At 48.2% G+C, this 25604-nt stretch overlaps 2 protein-coding genes across 5 annotated transcripts in view; both read right to left on the minus strand.

The window, feature by feature from the left end:
• DNM3 (dynamin 3) overlaps positions 1–25604 on the minus strand; it is a 384567-nt gene that overhangs the window by 330305 nt on the left and 28658 nt on the right. The gene's annotated exons all lie outside the window — the stretch shown is intronic.
• On the minus strand, positions 21075–21710 carry LOC118637611 (kit ligand-like). Its single transcript, XM_036273175.1, has one exon. It carries the CDS (start codon positions 21708–21710, stop codon positions 21075–21077), a length of 636 nt encoding a protein of 211 aa, XP_036129068.1.

Here is a 25604-nt window from a genome sequence, read left to right on the forward strand (position 1 = left end):
GCTGCTCGGGGGACTAGCCAGGAGCTACGTCAGAGGGACCCGGGTAGCAGGCATCCCACAGGGGGTCGGATGTGCAAAGGCGTGGAAGGCCAAGGTAACACAGAACATCAGGAAACTAAATACTAAAGGGGGTCAGAACGAGGTGGAGGAGAGCTTGGAGAATAAAGAAGGAGGCGGGAGCAGATCCTAGAGGCCTCTACTTGTGTGTTTTCTTCCTGTGAAGGATTTTTAAGTGATCAGATGTGCATTTCAGAAAAATCACTAGGGACGATATAGAGAATGTCGAAGGAGAGAGACAAAGGACAACCCGGGTGCTAACAAGATTAGGTTGCTGAGGAAGGAGATGATGAAGGTTAAGTCCAAGGCAGTAATGGCAGAGATGGGGAGAGGACAGAGAGAATGGACAGTCAGCAGGACTTGATGATTGCTTGATACAGAATGAACGCTTGGGGGAGACGGGACCAATCCCACATTCCTGATTTGGGTAGCCAGTCAAATAGAGGTACCGTCAACCAGAATAAGAAATCCAGAAAGATCAGATTATAATCGATATGTAGCTGGTGTGGACCACGCATCAGCCACATTCTCATTTGATCCCCGTAACAACACTATGAGGTAGGTGCTATTGTTGTTCTCACTTCAGAGATGAGGAAACAGAGGTACGAAAAGGCCACATAAGTTTCTCAAGGTCACAAAGCTAGTACGTGACAGATCTAGGGCTCAACCCTAGAGAGGTAACTCTAGCTCTTGACCATTAGGCTTTACCACATTGCAAAAGAAATGGGGGAAGGAGCTGCGGGAGCATGTTTGGACATGTTCATCTCCAGGTGCTTGCAGAACAGTAGAGGGAGACAAGCCCACAGCTAGACTGAGCAGCGGACCTTGGGCTAGTCATCCAGTCCGGAGATAATGTGACGGTCATCAGTGGAGCGGGAAGCTGAGGCCACGAGAGCGGATGAGCAGGAATGGAGAGAAGAGGGGTGATGACTACGGCTCTGGAAGATACCACTTGATGGGCCCCTGAAAGGTGTAGGACCGACTGAGAGATGGAGGAGGGGCTCTGGAGGGATAAGCCAAATACCAGACGTCAGAGGTACCCCCAAAGTCACAGTAGCCTCTTAGATATCTCCACTGAGGTGTCTCAAAGCCACTCTCTACGTTCAACTCATCATCACCACCCCTAATTCTCGGTCACAGCCCACGGCGTCACATCCAGCCAGGCAAGGACCGGGACTCACCCATCCTCCATCATCCTGTCTTCAGGCTCCCAATCAGTCCCCAGGTCCTGCTGATTCTACCTTCTCAGCGTCCCTGCAATGATGGGCGTCCCCTCCTCTTCCTTCAATCACCACCCCAGGGATCACCAACAATCATCTAGATAAAGGGTGTAGTTCCTTTCCCTGTGTGAACACCCTCCAAGCCAACCGCAACAGTAACCAACATCCCATCGCATCATTTCCAGACCCTGAATCATGAAATGACACCTCGTTGTCTTTTTTTTTTTTAATCCTCCCCGGAGGACACTTTTCCATTTTTTGTTCAGATAGAGTGGGAGGGAGAGAGAGGAAGAGAGAGAGAGAGAGAGAGAAACATCGACGTGAAAAGGACACATCGAGTGGCTGCCACCTGCACGACCAACCAGGGCCGGGGACAAACTGCAACCGAGGTACGTGCCCTTAGCGGGAACCGAACCCGGGTCTCTCTGGACCGCAGGCCGACGCTCTAACCGCTGAGCCAAACTGGGGGCCACCTCGTTGTCTTTCGCATGAACTCCAAACTGAAAATGAAGCAGAAAGAGTCCTGCCCCCTAGTGGCCGCCTCTGCAATCTCACCTCGGTGCCTTGGCACACTCCAGGCTCGGCTCCCCTCCTGGCCTGCCCCTCCCCACTTCTCCCTCTGGCCAACTCCTGCTTGACCTTCAGTGCCCATGAGACGCCTCTGTGAAATGCCCCTGTACGTGCTTCTATAGCTCCACACACAGTCACACTGATCTGTTTCCATGTCTGCTCCTTCGCCCACGGCCCGCCAGGGCCTCCTTCAGTGCCCAGCAGTAAGTATGTGTGTGTAACACGTGCTGCCTCCCTCTAAGGAGGGTTTCTCCCTGCCCCGTATACTCATTCCAGGAAAGGACAACAATCCTATGTCTGATTCCCCAACAGGCGGACAGCTCAGTGGCATTTTATATCAACAGGAAGAGCAGGCAAGATAACTTTCAATTTACCAATCACTTGCTGAGGTCATTTCAATGAAGGCCTTTACCATGAACGTTTAAGATCCAGCACGATCCATCCAAGTCCAAAATACATCGGGTGAGGTGATACTACTAAGTGTCTAAAGACATGGAATTAGTTGAAAGGAAATGGTGATTTAAACATCCTAGAGCCAAGATGCTTTGGGGAAAAAAAAAAATCTTTCCTTAAAAGCAGAGAAATCTCTTCTAAAATATCTGCAACATATAATTTGATGCGCTCCAACATAATCCCTGTACAATTACTCTCTCTCAGCCCTTCAAAATGATAACCCCATTTGCGACGGAAAAGAGAAAGAGAGAAACAGATTGAGAGAAAAACAGAGACAGATGAGTCACTGCCAACTCCGGCCACCCCTGCCCCCAGAAGCACTGAGGTCACATGTTCCACACCCAGGACACAAAGGACCGTGAGGCGGCTCTGTGCCGGAGGGTCAGACCCGGGGCTCTGCAGCGGCACCATGCCCCTCAGATCGCTGGAGGAAGCTGCTGCCAACGTCCACAGCGTCACTGGGAGTCTCCCCTGCCGGCTTCCTCCTTCCCCTAAACTCGCCCCGAGTACGATGCCAGCACTGAGGCTGGCAGGTTGGTAACAGAGCGCGCCGGGCGCCATCGGTTCCCCACAACCTGAAGTCTGTGGTGGGCACCGGCAGGACTTCGTTTGGGCACAGCCACAGACCCCACAGGGGAACGGGGGCTCGCTCACTTAGTTTGCTAAGCATCTCACTTAGCATCTAAGAAATGTCAGCGTTTGCCTTTTATTCACAGAATAAACTGTCTAAGCGAGACGGTCCCGTGGAATCCAGTCGATGGGTAACGCGTGTTCGCACCGCCACATTCACAAAGCGCCCGTTTCCGAGCCCGAGACCCGGAACGGAGCGAGCGCGTCGGCGGCGCCCTGTGTTCGGCCCCCGAACTCTCGGGAACCAGCCTCCAGCTTTGCTCCACTTTTCGTGCTTGTTCAGGGTCAGCCTGTCAAGAATTGAAGCATCAGAGTCGTGAGTCGCAGTACGAGGCAGAGGCCCTTGCTGTCGCTCTCGTCCGGAGAGACGGCGCTTTACCCCGGGCGGCTGCCAGGCAAATGAATGACAAGAGACCGCAAACGACAGGCTAGTTGCTGGCCTGGTGTCCATTTCCCCAGATTCCTCAGTAACAGAATCCCAATTCTGTTGGGCGTGGCAATGTGCCCGACGCTGAAGAATAAACAGACCAATAAATCCACGTTTCCCAGCCTCCCTTGCAAACAAGCCCACAGGCCTGTTGTAGTCAGTAGGACGTAACTAGACCCGGCTGAGCGGTGGCCAAAGGGTCTGATGTGTACCCGTCCCTCTTCTCCCCGCCACCTGTACGTGACACGGGAGCGGCAGCAACCGTCTTAAGCCACAGGCAACCTGGAGATGGGAGCTGCGGGCTAAGGCGGGCAGAGCAAAGGGAAGAGCGAGGCGTCTGGGACGGTGGGGGGGCTGAGCCAGCCCTGGGCCCGGGGAGAGTGAGGAGGGACAGGCACGCTGTGCTTCAGAATCGTGTTTCCCGCCTTCTTTCCAGTAGGGCCCCCTAAGGGGCCTTATTAGACATTTTCCCGTTGAATTTCTCCCTCTTACATTTAGATACACGGATACACTAGATATAAACACTGTAGATATATCTGTGCTTTATACATAAGCAGAGTAAAGTTTTCCCTTCCTCGGGGCAGGATCGGCCGGCACCCCACTGAGAACACGTGCAATCGATCAAAGAAGAGTAAGAGAACCCAGGATGCTAAGCATGCGATGCTACCCGTCATCCCTTCTAGGGTTTCTAAGCGATTATGTGGGAAGGACAAGGCCAGATGGCTTTGCCTCACACCCCAATACATCCCCTTCCCAACCCTGGAAACATGGGCTGGAGCAGAGGGAGCCTTTGGCTTAGGAGCAAGAGGACACTGACCCGATGACGAGGGCACCTTCCCTACTATGGCCTGACTTGGAGCATGGCCCAGTTACTGTCCTTGGTCCTGAACGTCTATTTCCAGTTCCTTGGCGGGGGGGTTGGAGGGAACGAGCAGGTGTCGAAGCAGGAGTAAGCTTCCCTAGTCGACACTGTGCTTTCTGTTCCCACTCTTTCTCAGAGACTGGAAGAAAAATCAGGTGCCTTGTTGGAAGCCAAAAAAGAACAGGTTAGTTTCGCCACTAAAACCGAACATAGAGCCACAGCCACACTATTACTTAAAAGAACGGGAATCTGACCAAGTATCGAAGAGGGATTTAAGTGGATCCTGGGATCCCACACCCTCTTAACATTCTAGAAGCCTCGTCCATGATTCCCCCACACAAGCCTTTTATCCCCAGAACTCTGGTTCCCAAGGGACTGCGCACCAATTTCAGGCCTCTGACTCGAGGAAGCAACGACGATGCATGAACTCACACTGGGCGCTGGAGCTGAGCATCACCCTGCCGTCAAACTCACTGCCATTTCTCTAGCAAGGCGAACAGACGTGTGCTCGCACTGACAGAGACAAGACGGACGATGGAGAACCTCAGGTCGCTCAAGTTTGCCTGTAATGAGTTTAGGTCAGTATGAGTTTTGCCAAGTGAGTTCCAAAAATAATATTTCGTTTTCAGAGCATCTGTTTATTTTGAAATCAGCAAGAAGGTCGAAGTTTTTACAGTCATACCTATCATGCAGTAAGTGGTCAAAAAAGTGTTAGCTGCCATCATCATCACCGTCATCATTATTACCATTTATTTTTAGAAGAAATGGTAGCAAGTGTCCGGCTGGTGCAGCTCAGTGGTTGAGCCTTGACCCAGGCACCAAGAGGTCACCAGTTCAATTCCCGGTCAGGGCACATGCCCAGGTTGTAGGCCCGATCCCCAGTGCAGAGCATGCAGGAGGTGGCCAATTGATGTTCTCTCTATCATCAATGTTTCTATCTCTGTCTCCCTCTCCCTTCCTCGCTCTCTGAAATCAATATAGGAAAAAAAAAAGATTTTTTAAAAGAAATAGTAGCAAATTACCCTGAAACACCCAAATTTGTTGCAGAAGCTACTCTATCCCCATAGCAACAAATGGCGATTACCTTTTGCTGGCCATGGGCACGTGGTTCTATCGTCCCACCGTGTGTCTAAGATTCTGGGTGGCGTGAAAGCTGTCCAAAGGCAAAGCTGTCCAAATAAACACCTATGACTTTAACCTTTTCATCCGCTTCCTCAAAGTCGCCAGCCACCTAGAGGCTTCGTTCTCTAAAGCCCATGGAAAAGGTTAATGAAAACCCTGGAGTGAGGGCTTTCAGCCGACTAAGAATCAACACGCATTCCAGCCACAGTGCGCGTGATTCCAACGGGGAGGGCAATGACCCCCTGGCATCTAGAATATTCCACAAGCGTGTGGCAGTGTTATTTCTGGCCACTTAAAAGCCCCAGTGAAAAGAGCTCAGAGACTCAGAAGAGAAAAGCCCTCCCTTCCCATGAGCGGAGGCATTTATTAGCGCTCAATGGGCCCCTTTCAGGGCCTTCCCGCTGACGCATCTCCAATTGTTCCCATTCGCACTTCCAGGGCAAAGCCGGTCGTGGGGACGGTCCGCAGCTCAGTGCGTGGGGCGCAAGGAGGCCCGCGACAGCACACGCCAGTAGGAACGCACCTGACGCCAGGGATCTGGGCGGGCGCTCTCACGGTGAAGGGACGGGAGGAGGCACAGCGAGCAATGGACACCAGACCAGCTGAGGTCCCAGCAGCGACCTCCACACATGCTCTCGTCTCTGAGAGACTCCGTTCCTACAGCTTTAACGTGTGAGGCTGACCGGGGCCTTCTGGAGCCTCCGCCGTTTCCAATGTGCTATCGGTCTCTGCTGCTGCTGGAAGTCAAGCGGGATCCGCAGAAGCCAACCCCACCCTGGGATCTGAGGCAATCTTGGGGTGTCCTCCTTTCTCTTCCACACCTGGGGGCGCGTGCCCAGTTTATGGCCAACGAAGGCAAGGACTGTCTTCTCTTTTCTCCCACTGCCATGTATGGCAGATAGCAGGTGCTCAGAAACACCAGAGAGAAGGAAAGAGGATGGATGGAAGGGAGGGAGGGAGGGGGAGGGAGGGGCTGAATAATTTCATATGGTTAGAGCATTGCATGTAAAAGAACAGTGACGAAAGACAGCTTGAAATATGGGTTTCTTGCTGCTAAGAAAGATCATATTAGGAATATTAGAGAATATACTATGTTAGAGAATATTGCAAAGGTAATATCTACTGAATGTCTTCTGAGCTCAGAAATTAAGATGCTAAAATATTTAAACATGTGATAGGCTATGCAGGGTTCTGTGTTCATTATTTTTGTGATACTTTAAATTGTGGAACACAAATGATGTTTTTCAGTATCAAGTTATCCGATTCCACATTGTTAGCAGTTAATATCAATATAGGTTTAAAAAAGAAAAAAACAGACTCCAATCGATTGGAGGTGAAAATATGAGATTTGGATGTGAGACAAAGAACAAACGAAAGAAATCTCTTGATTCGCTGGATGGAAAGTGGCATTTCTAACACAAGAATTCGAACATTGGCAAAACATGTTAACAAAACAGAAGCACTTTAAATGATTTAATTATACATGCACGCAACCAAGTCTATATTACTTCCGTGAATCTGAACCTGATACTGCAAACCTTCACTGACAGTCATATGTCAAACTCCAGGGTACAGTGAAGCTTTGACTGTACCCTCCAGAGCTTCTGATTTCACGACATTAACACACAAGATTCATGTATTATCTCCTGAGTCAATAACATTTGAGATACAAGAGGCCAATATTTCTAAACTATGGAGCGTGACCAATAAGTGGGTCATGAAATCAAATGTATAGATCATGACCAACATATTTCTCATAATAGAAATGAATAGAATGTAATAGAAAATATCTGCATCTATCACTTGTAAGAATGCTAAGCATGCAATAAAACTTTTGTTTCGGTTTTGGAAACACGCACTGGTCGCAACGAGAAATGTATTTCTTACAAGATGCGGCCAGTGTTTAAAAACGACTGCGAATCTCCACTGTGGCACTTGAGATTGTGTGCATTTGTGGTATTTCAGAAAAATTCCAATTGTGTATTTCAACATAAAAAGAAATAGTTAGCATTTCACATAGAAGCAGAGAATTTTAGAGTTTTTGTTGTTGTTTTTGTTTATCCTCACCTGGGGACATTTTTGCATTTATCTTCAGCTAGAGCAGGAGGGAGAGAGGGAGGAAGAGAGAGAGAGAAACATTGATGTGAGAGAGACACATCGACAGGCTGCCACCCACACGACCCCAATCGGGGCCGGGACAAACTGCAACTGAGGTGCGTGCCCTTTGCAGGAACCGAACCTGGGACCCGCTCTGGTCCACGGGCCGACGCTCTAACCACTGAGCCAAACCGGCCAGGGTGAATTTTAGAGTTTTAAAGAATTTTACCAAGAGCTTGGAAATCCTAGATGATTCTACTTTAAGTCCCATTGGGGCCGCAATTTTAAATAGTGGCTCAGAGCACAGGGTACGACTCAGGAGAAAACGAGGTCTGAGCAGTGGCTTGAAGGGGTGGGCGTGTCACCGCGGACTCGGGAGACGCCTGGGAAGGAATGAGCAGGGAGAATGAGCAGAGATTCGTCTGAGGGAGAAGGAGGGGCCAGGTCCCGGGGCCACTGCGAGATCTCTGCCTTTTCTCTGTGTGAATTGGGAAGTGGCTGATCTGACTTACATTTTAAAAGGATCACTTTGGCCGAGAATAGACTGTCGGGGTCAAAGAGAGGACAGAGAAACAGGAGATGATAGTGACAGAGACAGAACATGGGGAAGTGGACCAGGGTGGTCGCCGTGGAGGCGCTGGGAGGTGGTCAGCTTCTGGGTGTACTTATTTTTGTTTTGGTTTAGTTTTCTTTTTTAATCTTCACCTGAGGATATTTTTCCCATTGATTTTTAGGGAGTGAGGGAGCAGGAAGAGAGAGAGACAGAAATATTAATGTGAGAGAGGCACACTGGTTGCCTCCCGCACGCGCCCCAACCAGGGCCAGGGATCGAACCTGCAACCCAGGTACGTGCCCTTGACAGGGAACCAAGCCCACAACCCTGCGGTCCCCGGGCCGACGCTCTCACTGCGGAGCCACACCGGCCAGGGCAGAGTCTGTGTGTTTAAACACAGAGCCCGCCTGGAATGGTCTCCACTTTGCAGCACAGGGAGGTGGACAGGGACCAACTGCTTCTGGGAAGTTTTGGGTTCCAATCCCAGCCCTTCCGCTCATTCAGCCTATGTGACCTTGGCTACGATGTACGTTGCCTCTCTAAATCCCAGGGCCCAGGTCTGTGGAGAAAACGGCATCACATACGCTGCAGGGCTGAGAGGACCGAGGGGCACCCCCAGCGCACAGCCAGGACTGCGGTGCCCTTCCTGTCCGGCCACCCGGCATGACCCTCTGTCAGAGACACACCGAGCACAGGGGCCCGGAAGTCCCCAGGTTTCAGACTCTCACTTAAAGACAAAAACATTTCTCAGGAACCTGGGGGTCTTAGGGTTCCAGGCGTGTCCTTCCCGGGTGTCAGCAGGGCTACACGTCCCGTGGGGAGCATCCCTACTTTCGTTTCACAGAGCCTGAGTCTGGTCACAGGCCATTCTCGAAGGATCGTGACAATACTTCTTTCTTTGAACTGGTAGATAAACTCTCACGAAACCTTCCTATTTGATTTGCAATCATTTCTGCCACAGGTCACTACTTCAGAGAGAGAGAGCAAGTGGAAAGAAGACCATGTCTTAGAATAAGAGAGCTGAATGGTTGCTGCTGGTGGGGTGTGTGGACTTGCAGGGTCAGACACAGTCTGGGATGGGGTTGGGCTTATTTTCGAAAATTCCTAGCCATTAACTTTTTTACTTATGATCACATTGGGCAACGTCGACTTACAAATGTTAATGTGCTACGGAAACATGGACTTGAAGTGACGTAAACAGCGTTCTTGACGTTCCCTTTGCCTGTCACCGGGTTCCCATGCCACCTCCACGCAGCTCCCTCCCCCCGCAAGCCACGCAAGCAACACAGAGCCCCGAGCGTCCCGCAAACAGGGAATCCCACAGCGAGGCCTGAGGAAGACCCCAGCCGGCGCTTGAATTGCCAACATTTTGTTGTGATGGAAACTATATAGCTGATATTCTCTTGGTGGCGTGCTTAAAACATAAGTACCGAGTATTTACACATTTCTTGATGCATCCATGACTGTACTGTGCCAAACCCTGGGCATGCCCACTGTGGACGTTCTTAGAGGCCTGGCGACCCTGCACCATGCACTGTGTTCCCTTAGGAGGCACTCCCCATGTGTCCCTGTCCTTCTTTGCTGCCAGAATACTGAGTGCCCCTGCTCCTAACCACCACTTCCTTCCTGGTGCCAGCCAGCCTGCGCACCCACTGGGCAAGGGGCACGGACGGCAGGCAGCCCGGCCGGCGACAGCTGTGAGCAGGTGAGTGGGCTCCGGGTGGCAGCCTCCACTGCATCACGCGCAAGGCTGCCAGCGTGGCTGGGTCCGATGCCTGTTTGGGTTTCTGACCTCTGGCCCGGTGAGGTCCAGTCGCAATAAGGTCGTCTTTCCGTGCACCGAACTTACACACTTCAAAGCGCTGACGAGACACACGTCGCCGACTCCAGTTCTCTGGACAGAAAGGAGCTCAGGGCCTGGTTCTCAGCCCTCCCATGGCCAGTCAGAGAGAGACGGGGGCAAAAGGCCCCATCGCTGTCACAGGACTTCACTGGTGACTGGGCTGGAGCCTGACGCCCTGCTCTCTGAAGAGAGAGCCCCCCAACAAGCTGCCTTGCACGAGTTCTCTCTAGAGGGCCCCACCACTTGCAAAGAGCGTGTCACTGAGAGGGCGAAAGAAATATGTGGAGAAATTGTATTCTCTGCTTTTCACAGAAGTTAATCAGCTCACATCAGGGAAAAATGTTTAGATCATAGGTTGAACAAGAGAGGGGCAGAAAGTCGGGTCGGCTGAGAGGGAAAGCTAAAAAGCTCTCAGATGTTATGTGTGGTGGGGAGGGGCCCAAAAATGTAAAGACTCAGAGACAGGCTTGTACTGCAGACGCACAGAGTGAGAGCTCCCGCCCCGTCCAGGACCCAGCGTGTGGCTGGTGTGTGTGTTCGTGTGCATGTGTGTGTGTGTGCGTGTGGCTGGGGTGTGTGTGTGTGTGTGTGCGTGTGTGTGTGGCTGGTGTGTGTGTGCGTGCGTGTGTGTGCGCGTGTGTGCGTGTGCGTGTGTGTGTGCGTGTGGCTAGGGTGTGTGTGCGTGTGCGTGTGCGTGCGTGTGCGCGCGTGTGTGCGTGTGCGTGTGTGTGTGTGTGTGTGTGTGATTGCTCCAGCATCTCTGCAAGGTCTCGGCATGATGACGCATTGTGTGCAGAAGGACCTCCTCCCTCCCGTCTCCTCTGAGACCTCTCAGCAGCCGCTACATCTTCTCACGCTCTCTCCTGCCTTCACCTCCTCCCCTGTCAGGCGGTCCTTGTCCAGTTATCCATCCTTGGGGGGAAACAAGCAGCCGGACTCCTCCATCCCCTCCCATGGGTCCCCGCCCCCACCCCTCACCACACCCTCTACACGGAGTTTCTGAAGAGGATTCTAAAGCCACACCTAAACTCACACAGCCTCACCCACGCCCACGCAGGCCAGCTCCCCCTCCATCCTCATGCTGCCCTCCCCGAGATCAGCGGTGCCCGTCCTATGGCTCAGAGCGGGGGACCCCCAGAGCTGTCCCCACTCCTCTCGGCCACTCCTGACATTTAGCTCTCCCCCATCTGTCTCGGCTAACCTCCCTCAGGCCGTCCCCTCCGCTCACCCTCCCATCTCTCCTCTCCTTCCACGTGCCCTCCCTCAGCGACTGCACCCACTCCCTGAGAAGTCCCCCTTCGTGAATCGCAGTCCCAATACCTATTCTGAGCTCCGGGCTTCTGCACGTTAGATCGACAACTCACAGGCACCCCAAATGCACTGTGTCCAACCTGAACACGCTCATGTCCCAATCTGCTCCTTCTCGTTACCTCCCATCATCACGAAAGGCACCGCCAGCCGACGGACCAAGTACCACTCTGGAAGGCATCCTTGGCTGTCCCACCCCTCACTGTCTTAACTCCGGCCCTCATGAGCTATGTTTTGCCAGTCCTCCTCCACTTCAGCCTCTTCCTTTGCTGCACATCTGAACTCTGAGTGGTGCCCTGTATGCTCGCCTTCCTTCCTACACCCTTGACTTTGCACGGGCAGCTTCCTCCACCCGGAGCACCCTCCCCCTTGTCCACATGTCCTGAGACTCAGCTCGGGTGTCAGCCCCTACCCGACTTCATTCCCTCCTGGGCTGGGCCCTGATATCCCTACTCCAAACTACTACTTGGAGAAACCTACATTATAGATCCAACTACATGCGTTTGACCATTTCCATCTTCCCAACCAATCTGTCAATTGCTAGAAAGCAGGAATCATGTCTAATGCACCCCTGTGTGCCCAAAGTTTAGTGCAATTCCTGCTCCACCACAGGCCTGCAATTGATGTTTTATGAACAAACAGGACAACAAACCCTGAGTAGCTTCCAATGTCCACATTTCTGCACCTCCTACCTCCGTTACTGCTCTCAAAATCCTACCCATTTTTATCACCCCATTCAAATATCATTCCGCTTATGAACCTCCCCTGGCTCCACCCCCTCTCATTCCTCACCTCTCAGGGGACTAGGTGCGGGGCCACGCAAACAACGTTGTATTAGGCGGCTGTTCCTTCACAGGAGGCTCGAGGGGAAGGACAGCTCAGCATTTAGTTGCCTCCAAAGCGCTTTGCTTTCTCCGGGTTCTTCAGAGGAAGGCACGCTCACATTTGAAAGAAACCAAAAGCAACACGCTAGCAAAACCCCCTCGGCGTGAAAACTCAGCAGCATTGCACAATAGAGAGCTCCAAAGGAGCTGCGGGTCCTGTGCAGGGCCGCCTGCCAGCGTCACGTGCCAGCAGGGGGACAGCACACTAGCGCCCGACCCGGCACAGAGCGCAGGGATGAGGCCGGCTCTGTTCCTGCTGACGCCACGAGGCCACTGCTCTCTCAGCTGGGCTGAGAGCACCCGGCCCGGGCGGCCTGCAGGCCCCCCTCCTACCCCCCGGCGAGCAAGCCCGGGGCCCAGGGCACTGGCTCCCAGCCTCCCACCTGCCCTGCAACTTCATGTCAGCCCCAGATAAAGTCCACCACGGCTGCCTCCTGACAAGTCAATAGCATAACCAACATCCAAAAAGAGGGGCCGTCCTATCACACAACGGAATACTACTAATCATTAAGAATAATGCAGCAGAAGACTTAATAACGTGAAAAAAAGTGATCACTCTCTACTATGAAGTGAAAAAGCAAGTTAAGAAACCTAAATATGTAGTATGATCTACATGTATGTGTATGTCTATATAACTACAGTTTAAAATTATATCATATAACATAATGGAATATAAGATAAATCTATGCCAAAATGTTTGAAGTACTAAACTTCTTTCTAGGCAACTAGATTATAGGAGATTTTCATTTTCTTATCATTGCTTCAGTATTTTCTACATATTCTTCAATGAACATTCATCTCCTTAATAAGAGGGGAAAACAAGTTTCAGAAAATGAAATGGTCATTGCCTGATTAAATTCTATAAATCTCTAAATCTTCATAAGTATATTCAATTTTTTAATTTATATCCTAAAGACTTTAAAAAAAATTTTTTTTCATCTTGCTCTTATTCAGTCTCACAGGGGATGGGCCACAAAATGTCATCTTGGCATGCTCGATAGAATGCTTCCTTGTGAAGCTAGGTTCAAAATGCAAACAATAACAAGAAAGGCACTCATTTAAAAACTAAGTTCTTATTCACAAAAAGGTTAAGGCAAAGTCAGAAAACCAAGGTTAAATTCGACTCCCACTGGCCAGTTAGGGCAAAGTTCATATTTTTATTATGTTCACCTTTAAAAGGTAGAAAATGCCAGATGGTTAACAGTCAAGGAAGTTCTTATCAGGTGGTAGATTCGCTATCTTCCCAGGAATGAATGAGATGATTTGGGAAGATTCATCGTTTTTCTCATCTAGCAGGTGTTTAAGCATTCAACAGCATGTGCCCATCTAGGTTCTCAGCCAAAGAGAGAGGCGCGATCACTTACTGCCGTCAAGTCTGACGCCCGTTCTGCTCCACGAAAGGTCTTCGGTGACATCTGAGCAGGACAACAGGTAACACTGTTTCACAAAAAACTCCTACGATAAAAGTGGATCTGGGGAAGTCGCTTATATTCATTAGAGGAACAGAGTATGAAATCTAAATTTGACATTTGGAAGGGCTTTCCTACCTGATGGGAGGCCTGCGTGGTTCACTTTGAATGTCCAGATTTGACAGAGTGAAAAGGAGCCAAGAGTCATGGCCGTTTATTTGTAACTGATGTGAAATTTAGCCACCTGGATCCACTGGACCCAAGAGCATGCCGGCCACCCAGAAGGTGACCAGTCTGCATTTGGGAACCCTGCCCGTACACAATGCTGCACATGAGGAAGAGGCTCAAATAACATTTGTTGAATGAAGAAACGTGAACCTGTTTCATATAGAAGGTGTGGTTTGGGGATCCCTTTAAGAGGGCTCAAAGACCTAGGAAGGTTCAAGAATGAAATAAGAGAAAAAGTCATACATTAAGTTATCTTTAAGGGAGGCTGGCCCTGGAGAGCATGATTTCCCTGCACTTTTTAACCCATTGTTAACACTGCCTGAAACCCTAACCCTGGTGGTATACATCGGATCGATGCATACTCTTCTTTGAAAGTGTAAATAATTTGGAGAAGGTTAAGGAATGTAACCATTACCTTGACTGTTTGACCAGAAAAGTTATCGTTTTGTCATAGTGTTTACTAAATATATGAAATATAACCATTAATTTAAGATGCTATCTTTATGACTTGAAACCTATTTGAAAGTTGTAACTAATTCATGTGCCTGCATGAAATATCAAGTTATATTAGCTTGAATCATCCAAAATTGCTGGATTTTTTTTTAGTCAAATATTAAACAATCAAAAACAAGTTGGGTTATACCATACTGTAGTGTGTTATCAAGACCTATAAAACTGTAAGAGCACAAAGAGTGAACCTTAATGTATGCAATCCTGAAAAACCACCAAGGCCATCAGAGGATCCCAGAATGGAACGCAGAATGCAACAAAACAACCGAATTGTATCACAAACGTGTGAGACTCCCTCAATAAAAGGGGGTGGGAGGAGGGCTGCAAGTCAGGAACTGAGCGAAACCAGCAAGACTAAAGGCGAAAGGGACTGTGCCCAACCACTGCACCTAGTTGACAAAGCTGTTAACCCTCCCCCGGGGGGGAGGGAGGTAACATTTCTGAGAGTTATACATTTTTTGTAATCCTCACCTGAGGATATTTTTTCTGTTTATCTTCAGATGGAGTGGGAGAGAGAGAGAAACGCAACATGAGAGAGAAACATCAACTGGTTGCCTCTGGCGTGAACCCGACCAGGGCCGGGGACAAACTGCAACCAAGGTCCTTGACCGGAATCAAACCCGAGACTCATTGGTCTGTGGGCCGACGCTCTCACCGCTGAGCCAAACCGGCCAGGGCATGAGAGTTATACATTTTTGGAGCATCTTCCGAATGGACAACATTGTGTTAGGGACAGGGTTCCACACTGGGCCAGCCAGGAAGGTTTACAGGAACCCATGTATTTTTAAGACCAGATTTATCAAGAACCACATGGAATGGCTTTTACAAACCATGCCCACTGTATTTTACCTTCATTCAGGATGTGTGACTATTTTTGTTGCTGTGATTGCTCTCTCATAATCAAGACCAAAATGATATCCTTCTAGATTTATGCACACCTTCTCCCTACACACACACACACACACACACACACACACACACACACACACAGGCTATGTCACTTACGTCTCTGATTTACTTTGCAGAAGTGTCCAAATCTTTAAAAAACCAACTTACTGATTTTCTTCCCCATCGGAAGTTGTTTATATGTTAATTCAACTGACATTTAAAATTGCATATGAATTCTTTTTAATCCAGAGGGTCAGGGAGTAGCTGAAAACCACTGTTCTAACTTCTGTTGTTGTTGGGTTTTTTTTTTTTTTTTCAATTGAATTTATTAGAGTCACATTGGTTAATAAAATTGTATCAGTTACAGGTGTACAATTCTATAATCTATCATCTGTATATTGTACTGTGTGACACCACTGCAAGTCAAGTCTCCTTCTGTCCCCATTTATCCCCCACCCACTGTTCTAACATGTAAATATGTTCTGTTGAATGCATATTTTAAAGCCAATTTTACTACAGGAAGGTCGCCATCCCAATTTTAAATAAACTGGATTATGTTTTATCTCTAGGAAAGCATCTGTTAGTTTTCTAGGAAAATGAAGCAACTAGTCATTTGTTTCTACTTGGCCAGAAATGCAACTTCTCTATAAATTCACAGAATAAGTACTTCCACACGAGGCGGAACACCGTTTTGAAAAGCAAGATCTTAAAATGAAGCTGGAAAACAGCCCCACGGGGAGCATTATTTTTAGCATCCTTCTTACAGTACAACATCCAGCCAGGCTCTACGCGTGTGCGCACCCGGGGGCTGCTGCCCGGCTCCGTTCTTCTCTTTGGAGGTGAGCTGTAATGAACTCGAACGTAAGAATGTCAGTGAGAACGCGGCCCAGTAAACAGCTCATTTGAAGGCTCGACGTGTCAGCTTTGCAAGGGAGGTCTGAGAAGGGGTGCCCAGGCAAGCTGTAAGGTACCCTTGCCGACCAACCACCCGTCTGGCCCTCTGATGGGTAGGCCCCACACGGTGTGAGAAGAGCTATCTGAAGAACTGCACTCAATGTCATCGCTCCATTCATTGATCTTACTGCAATAATTAGGGATGGTTTGGAAAACAGAGACTGGCACTTGTCGTTTTTCTCATTGATTTTTCCTTATACTTTATGTCTTAGCCCTTGGTAGCATTACGAATATACAAACTACGGCTAAGTCCTAATCTACAGAGGAATACACATGAGGCTTGGACTCGGATCAGGACGGCCACTGCCACCCAGACGTGCAGCTGGGATGAGGCTACCCTGGGTATGTTCGCGAGTGACCCCACATCTGTCACCTTCCACCACGAGCCCTGTGGCTTTCCGTCCGTCTCTGCTCACCTGCTGCCTATAAGGAATCTCCGGGGGGCTCCCTGAAGTGCATGAGCAGTAGGAAAGGCTCCCTATCCGCCTCTCAGCGGCCTTATCCCCATGTCTCTTCTAGAAGCTGTGATGAGAAAGAAGAAACAAAGCCCTTTCTCCTGTCTGCACCCTGCTTTGGTTTGCCTGCCCGACCTTTGCGAAAGCTCCAGCTAGGTCTCCGCTCAGCCTCCCTGCCTAACCCCTGGACCAGGGTCGGAGCGGCGGAGCCTGTGACTGTGCCATGTGGTTACCTGCGCACCCGGTCAGCGCCACGGGAAAGTCACCGCTCCATTTCGTTTACTTATTTACTTTTTTAGAGTGATAAAGTTCCTTATTTAGAACAATAAAGTATATGTATATATAGTGTAATTTCACATTCAAACCTCTATAGAAAAGGTCAGGACATAGACTTTTTTTTAATCCTCACCTGAGGATATTTTTCTATTGATTTTTAGATAAAGTGGAAGGGAAGGGGAGAGAGAGAGAGAGAGAGAAACATCGATGTGAGAGAGACGCATTGATTGGTTGGCTCCCGCACACGGGGCCAGGAATCGAACCTGCAACCCAGGTACGTGCCCCTGACTGGGAATTGAACCCGTGACTCTTCGGTCCTCTGGCCGACGTGCTAACCACTGAGCAAAACCAGTATAAATATACCTGTAAGTATATACCTATTTTTAAAAGTATGCATACAGTATATACACACACACACACATCACACTTTACAACCCTTTTTATTTAATTCAGCTTCGGCCATAATAAAACTGCTTCCACCAGTGTTGACATGTGGTAGTGACATTCCCACCACCACACACAGCTCCCGCCTGATGAGCGAGTGACAAGCCTGTGCACCCGTCTAAATGTCTGCACACATTCACACCCGATTTAAAAAATCATGGCAAGCGGGAGACTAGGACCATACACGAGTCCTTAGGACCTAGGAGAATAGAACATTCGGAGTGGAAAATGTTACTGAGCAAGTCTTACAGCTCAGAAATCAAGAAACTGAACATCCTTATGATTTTTTTCGCTTAAACAGTTATTTTATTTTTTTAAAACATCAGAAGGAGGTAGTTGGAGTTGGCAGTTCTCTGTTTGCAAAGCTTAGCACACGTTTTAGGATCGTGACTGCCCATGTCACTGTGGATTGCTTCTAAAACGATAGCTTGTTAGGAGACGAAGGTACTGTTACTGTAGCTCCCCAGCAAAGGCGTGTCCGTGGAAAGCCACAGCACCAGGCGTCCTGTGACGCGATGCCGCCAACAAACCAGTCAGAATTCCAATCCGAATGTGTATACCTTTATGCCCATTTCAAAATAACATGGTTTCAAAGACAAGATAGCGTAGTTAAAAATTCTTACCCCTTTCCAATTTAAAATGAAATTTACGAATTACCCCTTTCCAAATGGATTCTAGACTCTCTTTTGGCATTCAGAAACACGTTGCGAGCATCTTACATTTTCTGCTCTTAGCTTACAGGAAGATGAGAAGGTTTAAATGCCCAATTTGGTACATTTCCAAATGTTACGCACAGCTTACAGTATCTCTTCCTGTCGAAAAGGCAGTAATGTTCGTCATTCTTCAGAGGTGATCCGAAGACAAAGTTAAGCAAAGCAGAAAGCCGACTCTTGTGTTATCCAGTTCACCCGACATGAGACTGAATCTCACTTTTACTAACGGACCCTATTTACTTTACAAACAAGAACAGCAGACTTTATGTTCAGATTGCTTATTCCCAGAGATGAGAGCTGGATATTTTTCATGGAATAGTTTCAGCTCTATTTAACCTTCACTGATACAATGACACCCAATGAGAGGAGGTGATTTACCAGGATCAGTTAACAGCAGAATGAAGTCTTCTTACAATTTTCCCCAACATTTATCCCGCTATGCCAAACTGCCTTTTGGAAAAATAATTTTTAGTTAAAGAGACATAAATACGAAAAGGCTAAAAGCCCTATATCGGAATTACATTTTGAAAACAAAACCGAGCTGCAGAAAAACATTAAGAAATACCCATGAATTTCAAATAGATTTTTTTTTTGTCAATTTAACTTCAATTGGATTAGAGTTCCAAAATATGCCACAAAATTTCTCCCAAGTATTTTAATGCACAATGACATATGTTTCTTACTAACAACAAACACTTCATTATGGACACTGACTTTTCATACATTTTCATTTTTCACATACTTAATCCTTTCTTAAGAGGATAGGTTCCTTATTCTATTGTTGTAGTTTAAAACAACCAATCTGTCTCTGACTCATTAAAAAGTGGCAGTATGGTAAGCACATTATATCATATAAAATCCAGGAACACTTTGACATCACTGGGCGGGAACAGTGTATCACAGAGCCAGTGTCTGTAGAAACGTGGGTTCTACCAAAGAGGCACAAAGCTTTAGGTATAATTTAGAATCTGCAGACTTCTGAGATCAGCTTAAAAGGCAATTTTGAAACACTGACTTGTGAAGAAGAATATTCAGAACACATATTAGATAAGACAAAGTAAAGATATATGTTTGTTTGTTTGTTTGATCTTAATGCAGATATGACACAGCTAATGCCTACCCACCTAGCATCCAAAACACTTTCGGTCCTTTTCTACTGTCCGTGCACTTTATGGAACGTCAGTGTTTTAAAAACTGGCAATCCATGTAACTCTCAATGAACCAATACATTTAATTAAACAGAATATATCTCCCTTTGCCTACCATGCCAGATTTCATAACTTGCTGCATTGTCTATTTCTCTTTATTGATCAGGACCCTGTCCTGGAGTGTCAGAACCCAGATACAGCTGAGAACAAAAGTGTGTTATTGTACTCTCAAGGGTATTAAACAGCACTGGCCCTTGCCTAAGAAAATCGAAGCCATTGGTGAAACAAGCCGAACTGTTAAGTATCAATCTTCTCAATCTACTCAAGACCCACTCACATGACTCATATTAATCTATGTCTGGCTTCCTCAAAACGATCAATGTCACATGCCGGAGACAGGTCCTTTCAGCAATTAAACTGATCGCTGATCCTATTACTGATTGATTACACGGTGGGCTGAGGGCCTAGGTAAGTTTACGCAGCTTCCCAAAACACTGGGTTTATTTTTAAAAAATGACTAGTGCTTGGGGAACCACAGAGCTTTAGAGAAGGAAGGGATCATAGAAATCTTTGGGGCTCTTTGGTCCAAAAAGAAGAGCAAAGGCCACATACTGATGTTGTATTTGCATTAGCTGTGAGCATAAGCTACAATTCAACCACCCTAGAATTCCCCAGACTTTAGCCTTGGAAGGAAAGCTAGCCCTTTGTATCACCACACGGACAGTGATCACCTGGAGGTGCTGGCACATGGCAACAATGTATCATAAGGACTAAGCTATCACGGAAAGCTTTGGATTCCTTTATGTGTACGTACATGATACAGTGAAAGAAGCTTCTTCAAAATAAGTCCTGAGAAATCATTCAGATGTTTCTTTGACCACAAAAAAAAAAAAATTGGCAAGGGAAATTCACACAGTGTCTTACAAGTTCTAGTTTAAAGGCGCAATGTGCATCGCGGGAATTCCTTGTAATATTCACTCTTAATAAGACAAACGCTGCCCTATATTTTCAATAGCAAACTGACATGCATAACTACATAGAGATCTCTTTTTATTTTTAATTCATAAACCTTAATGGATATAGAGTATCTGACTTTTTTTTTTTTTATCCTCTCCTGAGGATATTTTTTTTATTTTTAAAGAGAACGGAAGGGAGGAGGAGGGAGGGGGGAAGAGAGAGAGAGAGAGAGAGAGAAAGAAACATGGATGTGAAGGAGACACACCAATTGGTGCCCCCCACACGCACCCCAACCAGGGCTAGGGATTGAACCTGCAACCCAGGCATGTGCCCTTGACCGGGAATCAAACCTGCGGCTCTTCAGTCTGCAGGCTGACGCTCTAACCACTGAGCAAATCGGCCAGGTCTGCTATCGAGATTTTGTCTTTAAAATTCTTCTAGGTCCCTTTAAGGAAAACGATAACCCCGACTACCCAGGCTGACCTCTACTTGAAGGGACCAAGGTAACACACACTGCGGGGTGTACTCAGAGTAAAGCGTGGGGCTCCGCAGCGGGCGGACGTTTCTGGAGCCCGCAGAGGGGCGCGCAGCCGGCTGGGCACGTGCTCTCCCACGGCAGCCGCAGGTCCTAGACGACACGACACGTCCCCCGGGCCCTGAAGGCAGTCCAGCTCTGCACAAGTGATTCATCTGGTGCCAGTTTCATAGCAGAACACTCCGCTCCCATTTCTGGGTCCCATATGGAGGTCACGGGCAGCAAGAGCAGGTCACCGCGCGGTCTGTCGCTCCACCTGGAATATGTATGTGTTTAAAGCAGCTGCACTTATGACGCAAACACGAACTGGGACCCACCAAGGCACGAAAGCAACGGTGTTCATACAAGCCACCGCTCGGCTTCTTAAAACTCTCTCTCTTTCCCACAACATACTCACCTGATTACCCCCTCCTCCCTCGGGGGGCTCTCAGCCGCCCTGGTAAGAGCGGGTGGTGTCTTCTCCCCGGGGCAGGCTCCCAAACCAAAGCCAGTTAGAGGAGGAAAGATGCTGGCACTGCCATGCTGCCCGTCCTAGGCGGGGGGCTCCACGGGAATGCCAGGCCTTCCTGTTGCTGCCCTGCGGTCGCTCCTAAGGGAGGCGGCGGCGACAGGAGGTGGCATCAACGGTTTTGCCACACTGACTCTGGAACCATGTTCAGGACCTGATGCTGAAGAAGCCACACAGTCACTAGGTTCAGACAGTGCCATCTCCAAGTCCTTGAAGACATCGATGGATCTACTAAAAATTCCAAAGAATTCTTCAGGGGTCAACAGCTTGGGTTCCAGGCTCTCGGACGACCTCTGGACCTTCTCAAAGAGGTGTTCTTCCATGCACTGCACCAGGTCATCCACGATTTGCACAAGTTTGTCTATGATGGAGTAATTACTCCAGCTTCCAGGAACATTGCTGAACTTGTCCAGGAGATCAGTCAGGCTGACGGACAACTGTTCCACCATGTCACTTATCCAACAGTGACTAGGCAAAGTGTCCACCTCGGGGACATAGTTCAGCGCTATCTTATAGTCTTTGGGGAGATTTGCCACCAGTTTTGTAATGTCATTCACATCGTCGGTTACGCGGCTGGTGCAGACCCCTGCAGTTTTGACGAGAAGGTCGAAGAGCAGGTGAACATAAATGCAGGTGATCATCCAAGTTTGGGTCTTCATAAGGGCAGCAGCGCTGGTCCCAGCCCCAGCAGCGGCGTGGAGACTCCACTGAGCTGTCCTGAAGATTCAGCCCTCTGCTCTGTCAGCTGCGGATGGTCCTGCACTGGGCAGTGCCCCCTGCACGGCCTGTGCTCCTCTGGGCGCCCCAGGACCCGGCACAAGGCAGCGAAGGAAAAGCCAACTGCACATTAAACAGATAGTCCTCCTGTGATGTCCTTAGCTGCACACCTGCCCCTGGGTGTCCTCTCCATTGCCCGTGAGCTGCACGCTCCGCCGGTCCCCACCTCTGGCTCTCAGAGAAACCACCTTGCCCCTGGACCTTCCCCTGCTGTTTACGTCACTCACGAGCAAACCACCAGCATTTATTTCTTTTTGTTATCAACCATCTTCATGAGTCACCGTTCTTCTAAAACATCTCCTTTCTTCTCTCAACTTTTTTAAATCACCTTTTTTGAAAAGATGATATCGCCAACAGTCTTGCCTTGACATTGTACCTCTAAGGAGGGCATCCGTTCCCAGAACTGTTTTTAAGGCCCTAGCCCCAATGTATTCTTTGCTCGTCACTAAAAGAATGAGTTTTGCAATTCCTTCCACTGTTTCTTCCACATCCGCAGAGATGACGAGATAACAGAGGAATGAATCAGATGCTGCGGCCGAATGCTAAGTCCCTCCTGTCCGGCACTGTCTGCAAAGTTCACTGTTTCGAAAACGTGCGTTATCACGCTGGGTCCTCACAATGGCCTCCGAAGAATGGAAGGACGGGCGTTATCACCCCAAGGTTAACAGCTAAAGTATGTACTTAAGGTCACGAGACCCAGCAAGTGGCACTGGGACCTCCTTTCCTCTCCTTTCATCAGACTTAGTGGTCCAGCCAACGTCGGCATGCTGGGAGCTCCCATCACCGCCTTAAGTCTATGCCAGTTTCATCCTCTATATTAAGAATTCTTTTATTTATTTATTTATTTATTTAATCCTCACTCAAGGATATTTTTCCATTTATCTTCAGGTAGAGTGGGAGGGAGGAAAGGGGAGAGAGAGAGAGAGAGAGAAACACCCATGTGAGAGGGACACATCGACTGGTTGCCTCCTGCTCGATCCCGACCAGGGCCGTGGACCTAACTGCAACCAAGGTACGTGCCCTTGACCGGAATCGAACCCACGACTCTTTGATCTGAGGGCCAATGCTCTAACCGCTGAGCTAAACCGGCCAGGGCTATATAAAAACTCTTAATTGTTTCTAGTAGGTACTAAGTTTGTTCTCTGGAGAAATGACATCATTTCCCCGTTCTCTAATTTCGCATACGATGGTGTTATTCCCAGCTCCGAGATCTTTGCAGTGTATAGCCCTGGGAATTTCAAAATTCTGTTACAAATATAGCATTATTATTTGTTCATGCTTCACAAGCAACTGCTTTTTGTAATCATAAAAACAAAAATTCCTCTAAAGTTTTAAGACATAATGATAATAACCATCTGATTTTAACTATAGCTAATAGAATATTGAAAAAATATTAAGACTGCCCTGGCTGGTGTGGCTCAGTGGTTAGTGTCAGCCCAAGCACTGAAGGGTTTGGCTCCCAGTCAAGGGCATGTTCCTGGGTTGCAGGTTCAATCCCCAGCCCCAGTTGGGATGAGTGCAGGAGGCAACCAATTGATGTGTGTCTCTCACATCAATGTCTCTCTCACTCTCTCTCTCTCTCTCTCTCCCCCTCCCTCCCTCCTTCCTTTCCACTCTCTCTAAAAAATCAATGGAAAAAATATCCTCAGGTGAAGATCAACAAAAAAATAATAATAAATAAGGAGATAACCAAGAACTTCTCGACCTTATGGGTATTAAAATACAAGACAGGTTACAGAGCACATGATAAAATCATAATCCTTTTAAACTTCTTAAAAATCAATGAAATTGTAAGGATTGTTTTACATATATCCTAAAAGTTTCATATGTCCCTAATGAGAAAAAGACACAATGGGGAAAACTATGGATCAGGTGATGCTTTAAAATAACAATTTATTTATGATAAATTAAGAGTGAATGAAATAAATCCCAGATCGTTTCTAATGCTGACAGGCTGCATGCACATTGACACATATATAAGTTGCATAAATATGTTTATAAATTATCAAAGAAATATTGAAACACAGCAGAGATTTCTGTGAAAGAAGTGCCTATTCAACAAAGTAAATAAAACAGCAAATTTATGGGCTCCACAAATCACTGAGAAAAAATCCATTAAAAAAAAAAAAGTGCCCTGGCCCTGGCTGATTTGGCCCAGCGTTTGCAGCGTCGACCTGCACACCAAAGGGTTGCGGGTTCGATTCCAGTCAAGGGCATGCACCTCGGTTGCGATCCCTTCTTGGCCTGGTCGGGGTCGTGTGGGAGGCAGCCAGTCAGTGTGTCCCTCTCACATCGACGTTTTGCTCTTTCTCTACCTTCCTTCCACCTTCCACTCTGTCTGAAGATAAACAGAAAAATATCCTCAGGTGAGGATTAAAAAAAATATATTTAAAAATTTTTTTAAAGTGCCCTGGCCGGTGTGCTCAGGGGTTAGAGCATCAGCCCGAGCGCTGGAGCGTCTTGGGTTCAACTCCCCATCAAGGGCACGCGCCTGGGTTGCAGGTTTGATCCTCGGCCCTGCCAGGGCACGGATGGGAGGCAGGTAATTGATGTGTCTCTCTCACGTCGATGTTTCTCTTTATGTATCTTTAGCTCTCTCTCTCCTCCCTCTCCCTTCCTCCCTTCCACTCGCTCTAAAAATCCATGGAAAAAATATCATCTGGTGAGGATTAACAAAAAATACAAAAACAAAAAAGAGGAATGATTTTGCTACTTTTGTTAACAGTGAACAGCGTCAGATATTAGACCTCGGTCCTTGAACTCCGGGTAAGAAAGAATTCAGAGCTAGGACTCAAACACAAGAGAAATTTTATCTAGAAAGTCACAGAGGTGGTAGCGAGCCCCTGGAGAAGGGAACAAGCCGGGCTGTGTGGACTCCGGAAACAAGTCACGGAGGCAGAAGAAGGGCCCTTCGAGCTGAAGGGAAAAAAAGGCAAAGAAAACGCACCAGGAGGAAGGAGAAGAGAGAGAAAGAGAGACAGAGAGAGAGAGAGAGAGAGAGAACGCTCGGGTCCTTCATCTTAAGGGGTTTTATCTGTTCTCTAAAGGCGGAGATTGTAGGGGTGGTCTCAAGGGAAGATCTCAATAGAATATTAATCAGCTTTCCAGGTGGGTCTTTTTCAGGGTCGTGGCAGGGGTCACTACACTGCAGCCAGACCTGATATCAGCCATGGCTCACCCGCCTGTCCTTGCTGCTTGTCAGGGCCTGGAGCTGAAACACAACTGAGACCTAGATGCTATCTCTAGTTTGACCTAAACTCTTGTCTCTGTGGTCAACAGATCCGAGGTTTAGTTCCCAAGATTATTTGACGCAGGTCAGAACCTCGCTGTCCTGAGGTCTTGGCTTCAGGCGGTGCCCCGCAAGGGCGCGTGGGCATCCGCGAGGATTCTCCAGCCCCCCGGCCCTCCTCTGGGGTCTATGGCATGACTAGCGGCGTACGGGGGAGGAAAAATGGGGGAGGGTCTGACCCCCATGACTAGCTGTACGCTGGGGGAGGAGGAAAGGTGACCCTGCGGACAAGGTCCCACCCCAGTTCTGCCTCTTGGCAGGTACGCAGGGCCTTCCGCCCCGGTGACCTTCAGTACCCACCCTACTGCCGCCCTTCTGCTCAGACCTAACCCTACAACATCACTTCGATGCCCTGACAGTAAGAAAGACGAACCGAGAGTGTAAACACAGGCTGAGACCTGGCTTTAGAGTTTATGTGCCCAGGAAAACTAGAGAAAACCTTTTAAATATTACATGGAACCAACTTTTTAACAAGATTGCCTCCAGA

Source organism: Molossus molossus, unplaced genomic scaffold (genome assembly GCF_014108415.1).
Source record: "Molossus molossus isolate mMolMol1 unplaced genomic scaffold, mMolMol1.p scaffold_m16_p_20, whole genome shotgun sequence".
NCBI classification, from domain to species: domain Eukaryota; kingdom Metazoa; phylum Chordata; class Mammalia; order Chiroptera; family Molossidae; genus Molossus; species Molossus molossus.

Excerpts from the sequence above, each read along its gene's own strand:
- LOC118637611 (XM_036273175.1), bottom strand. The coding sequence starts at position 21,710 with ATGAAGACCCAAACTTGGATGATCACCTGCATTTATGTTCACCTGCTC.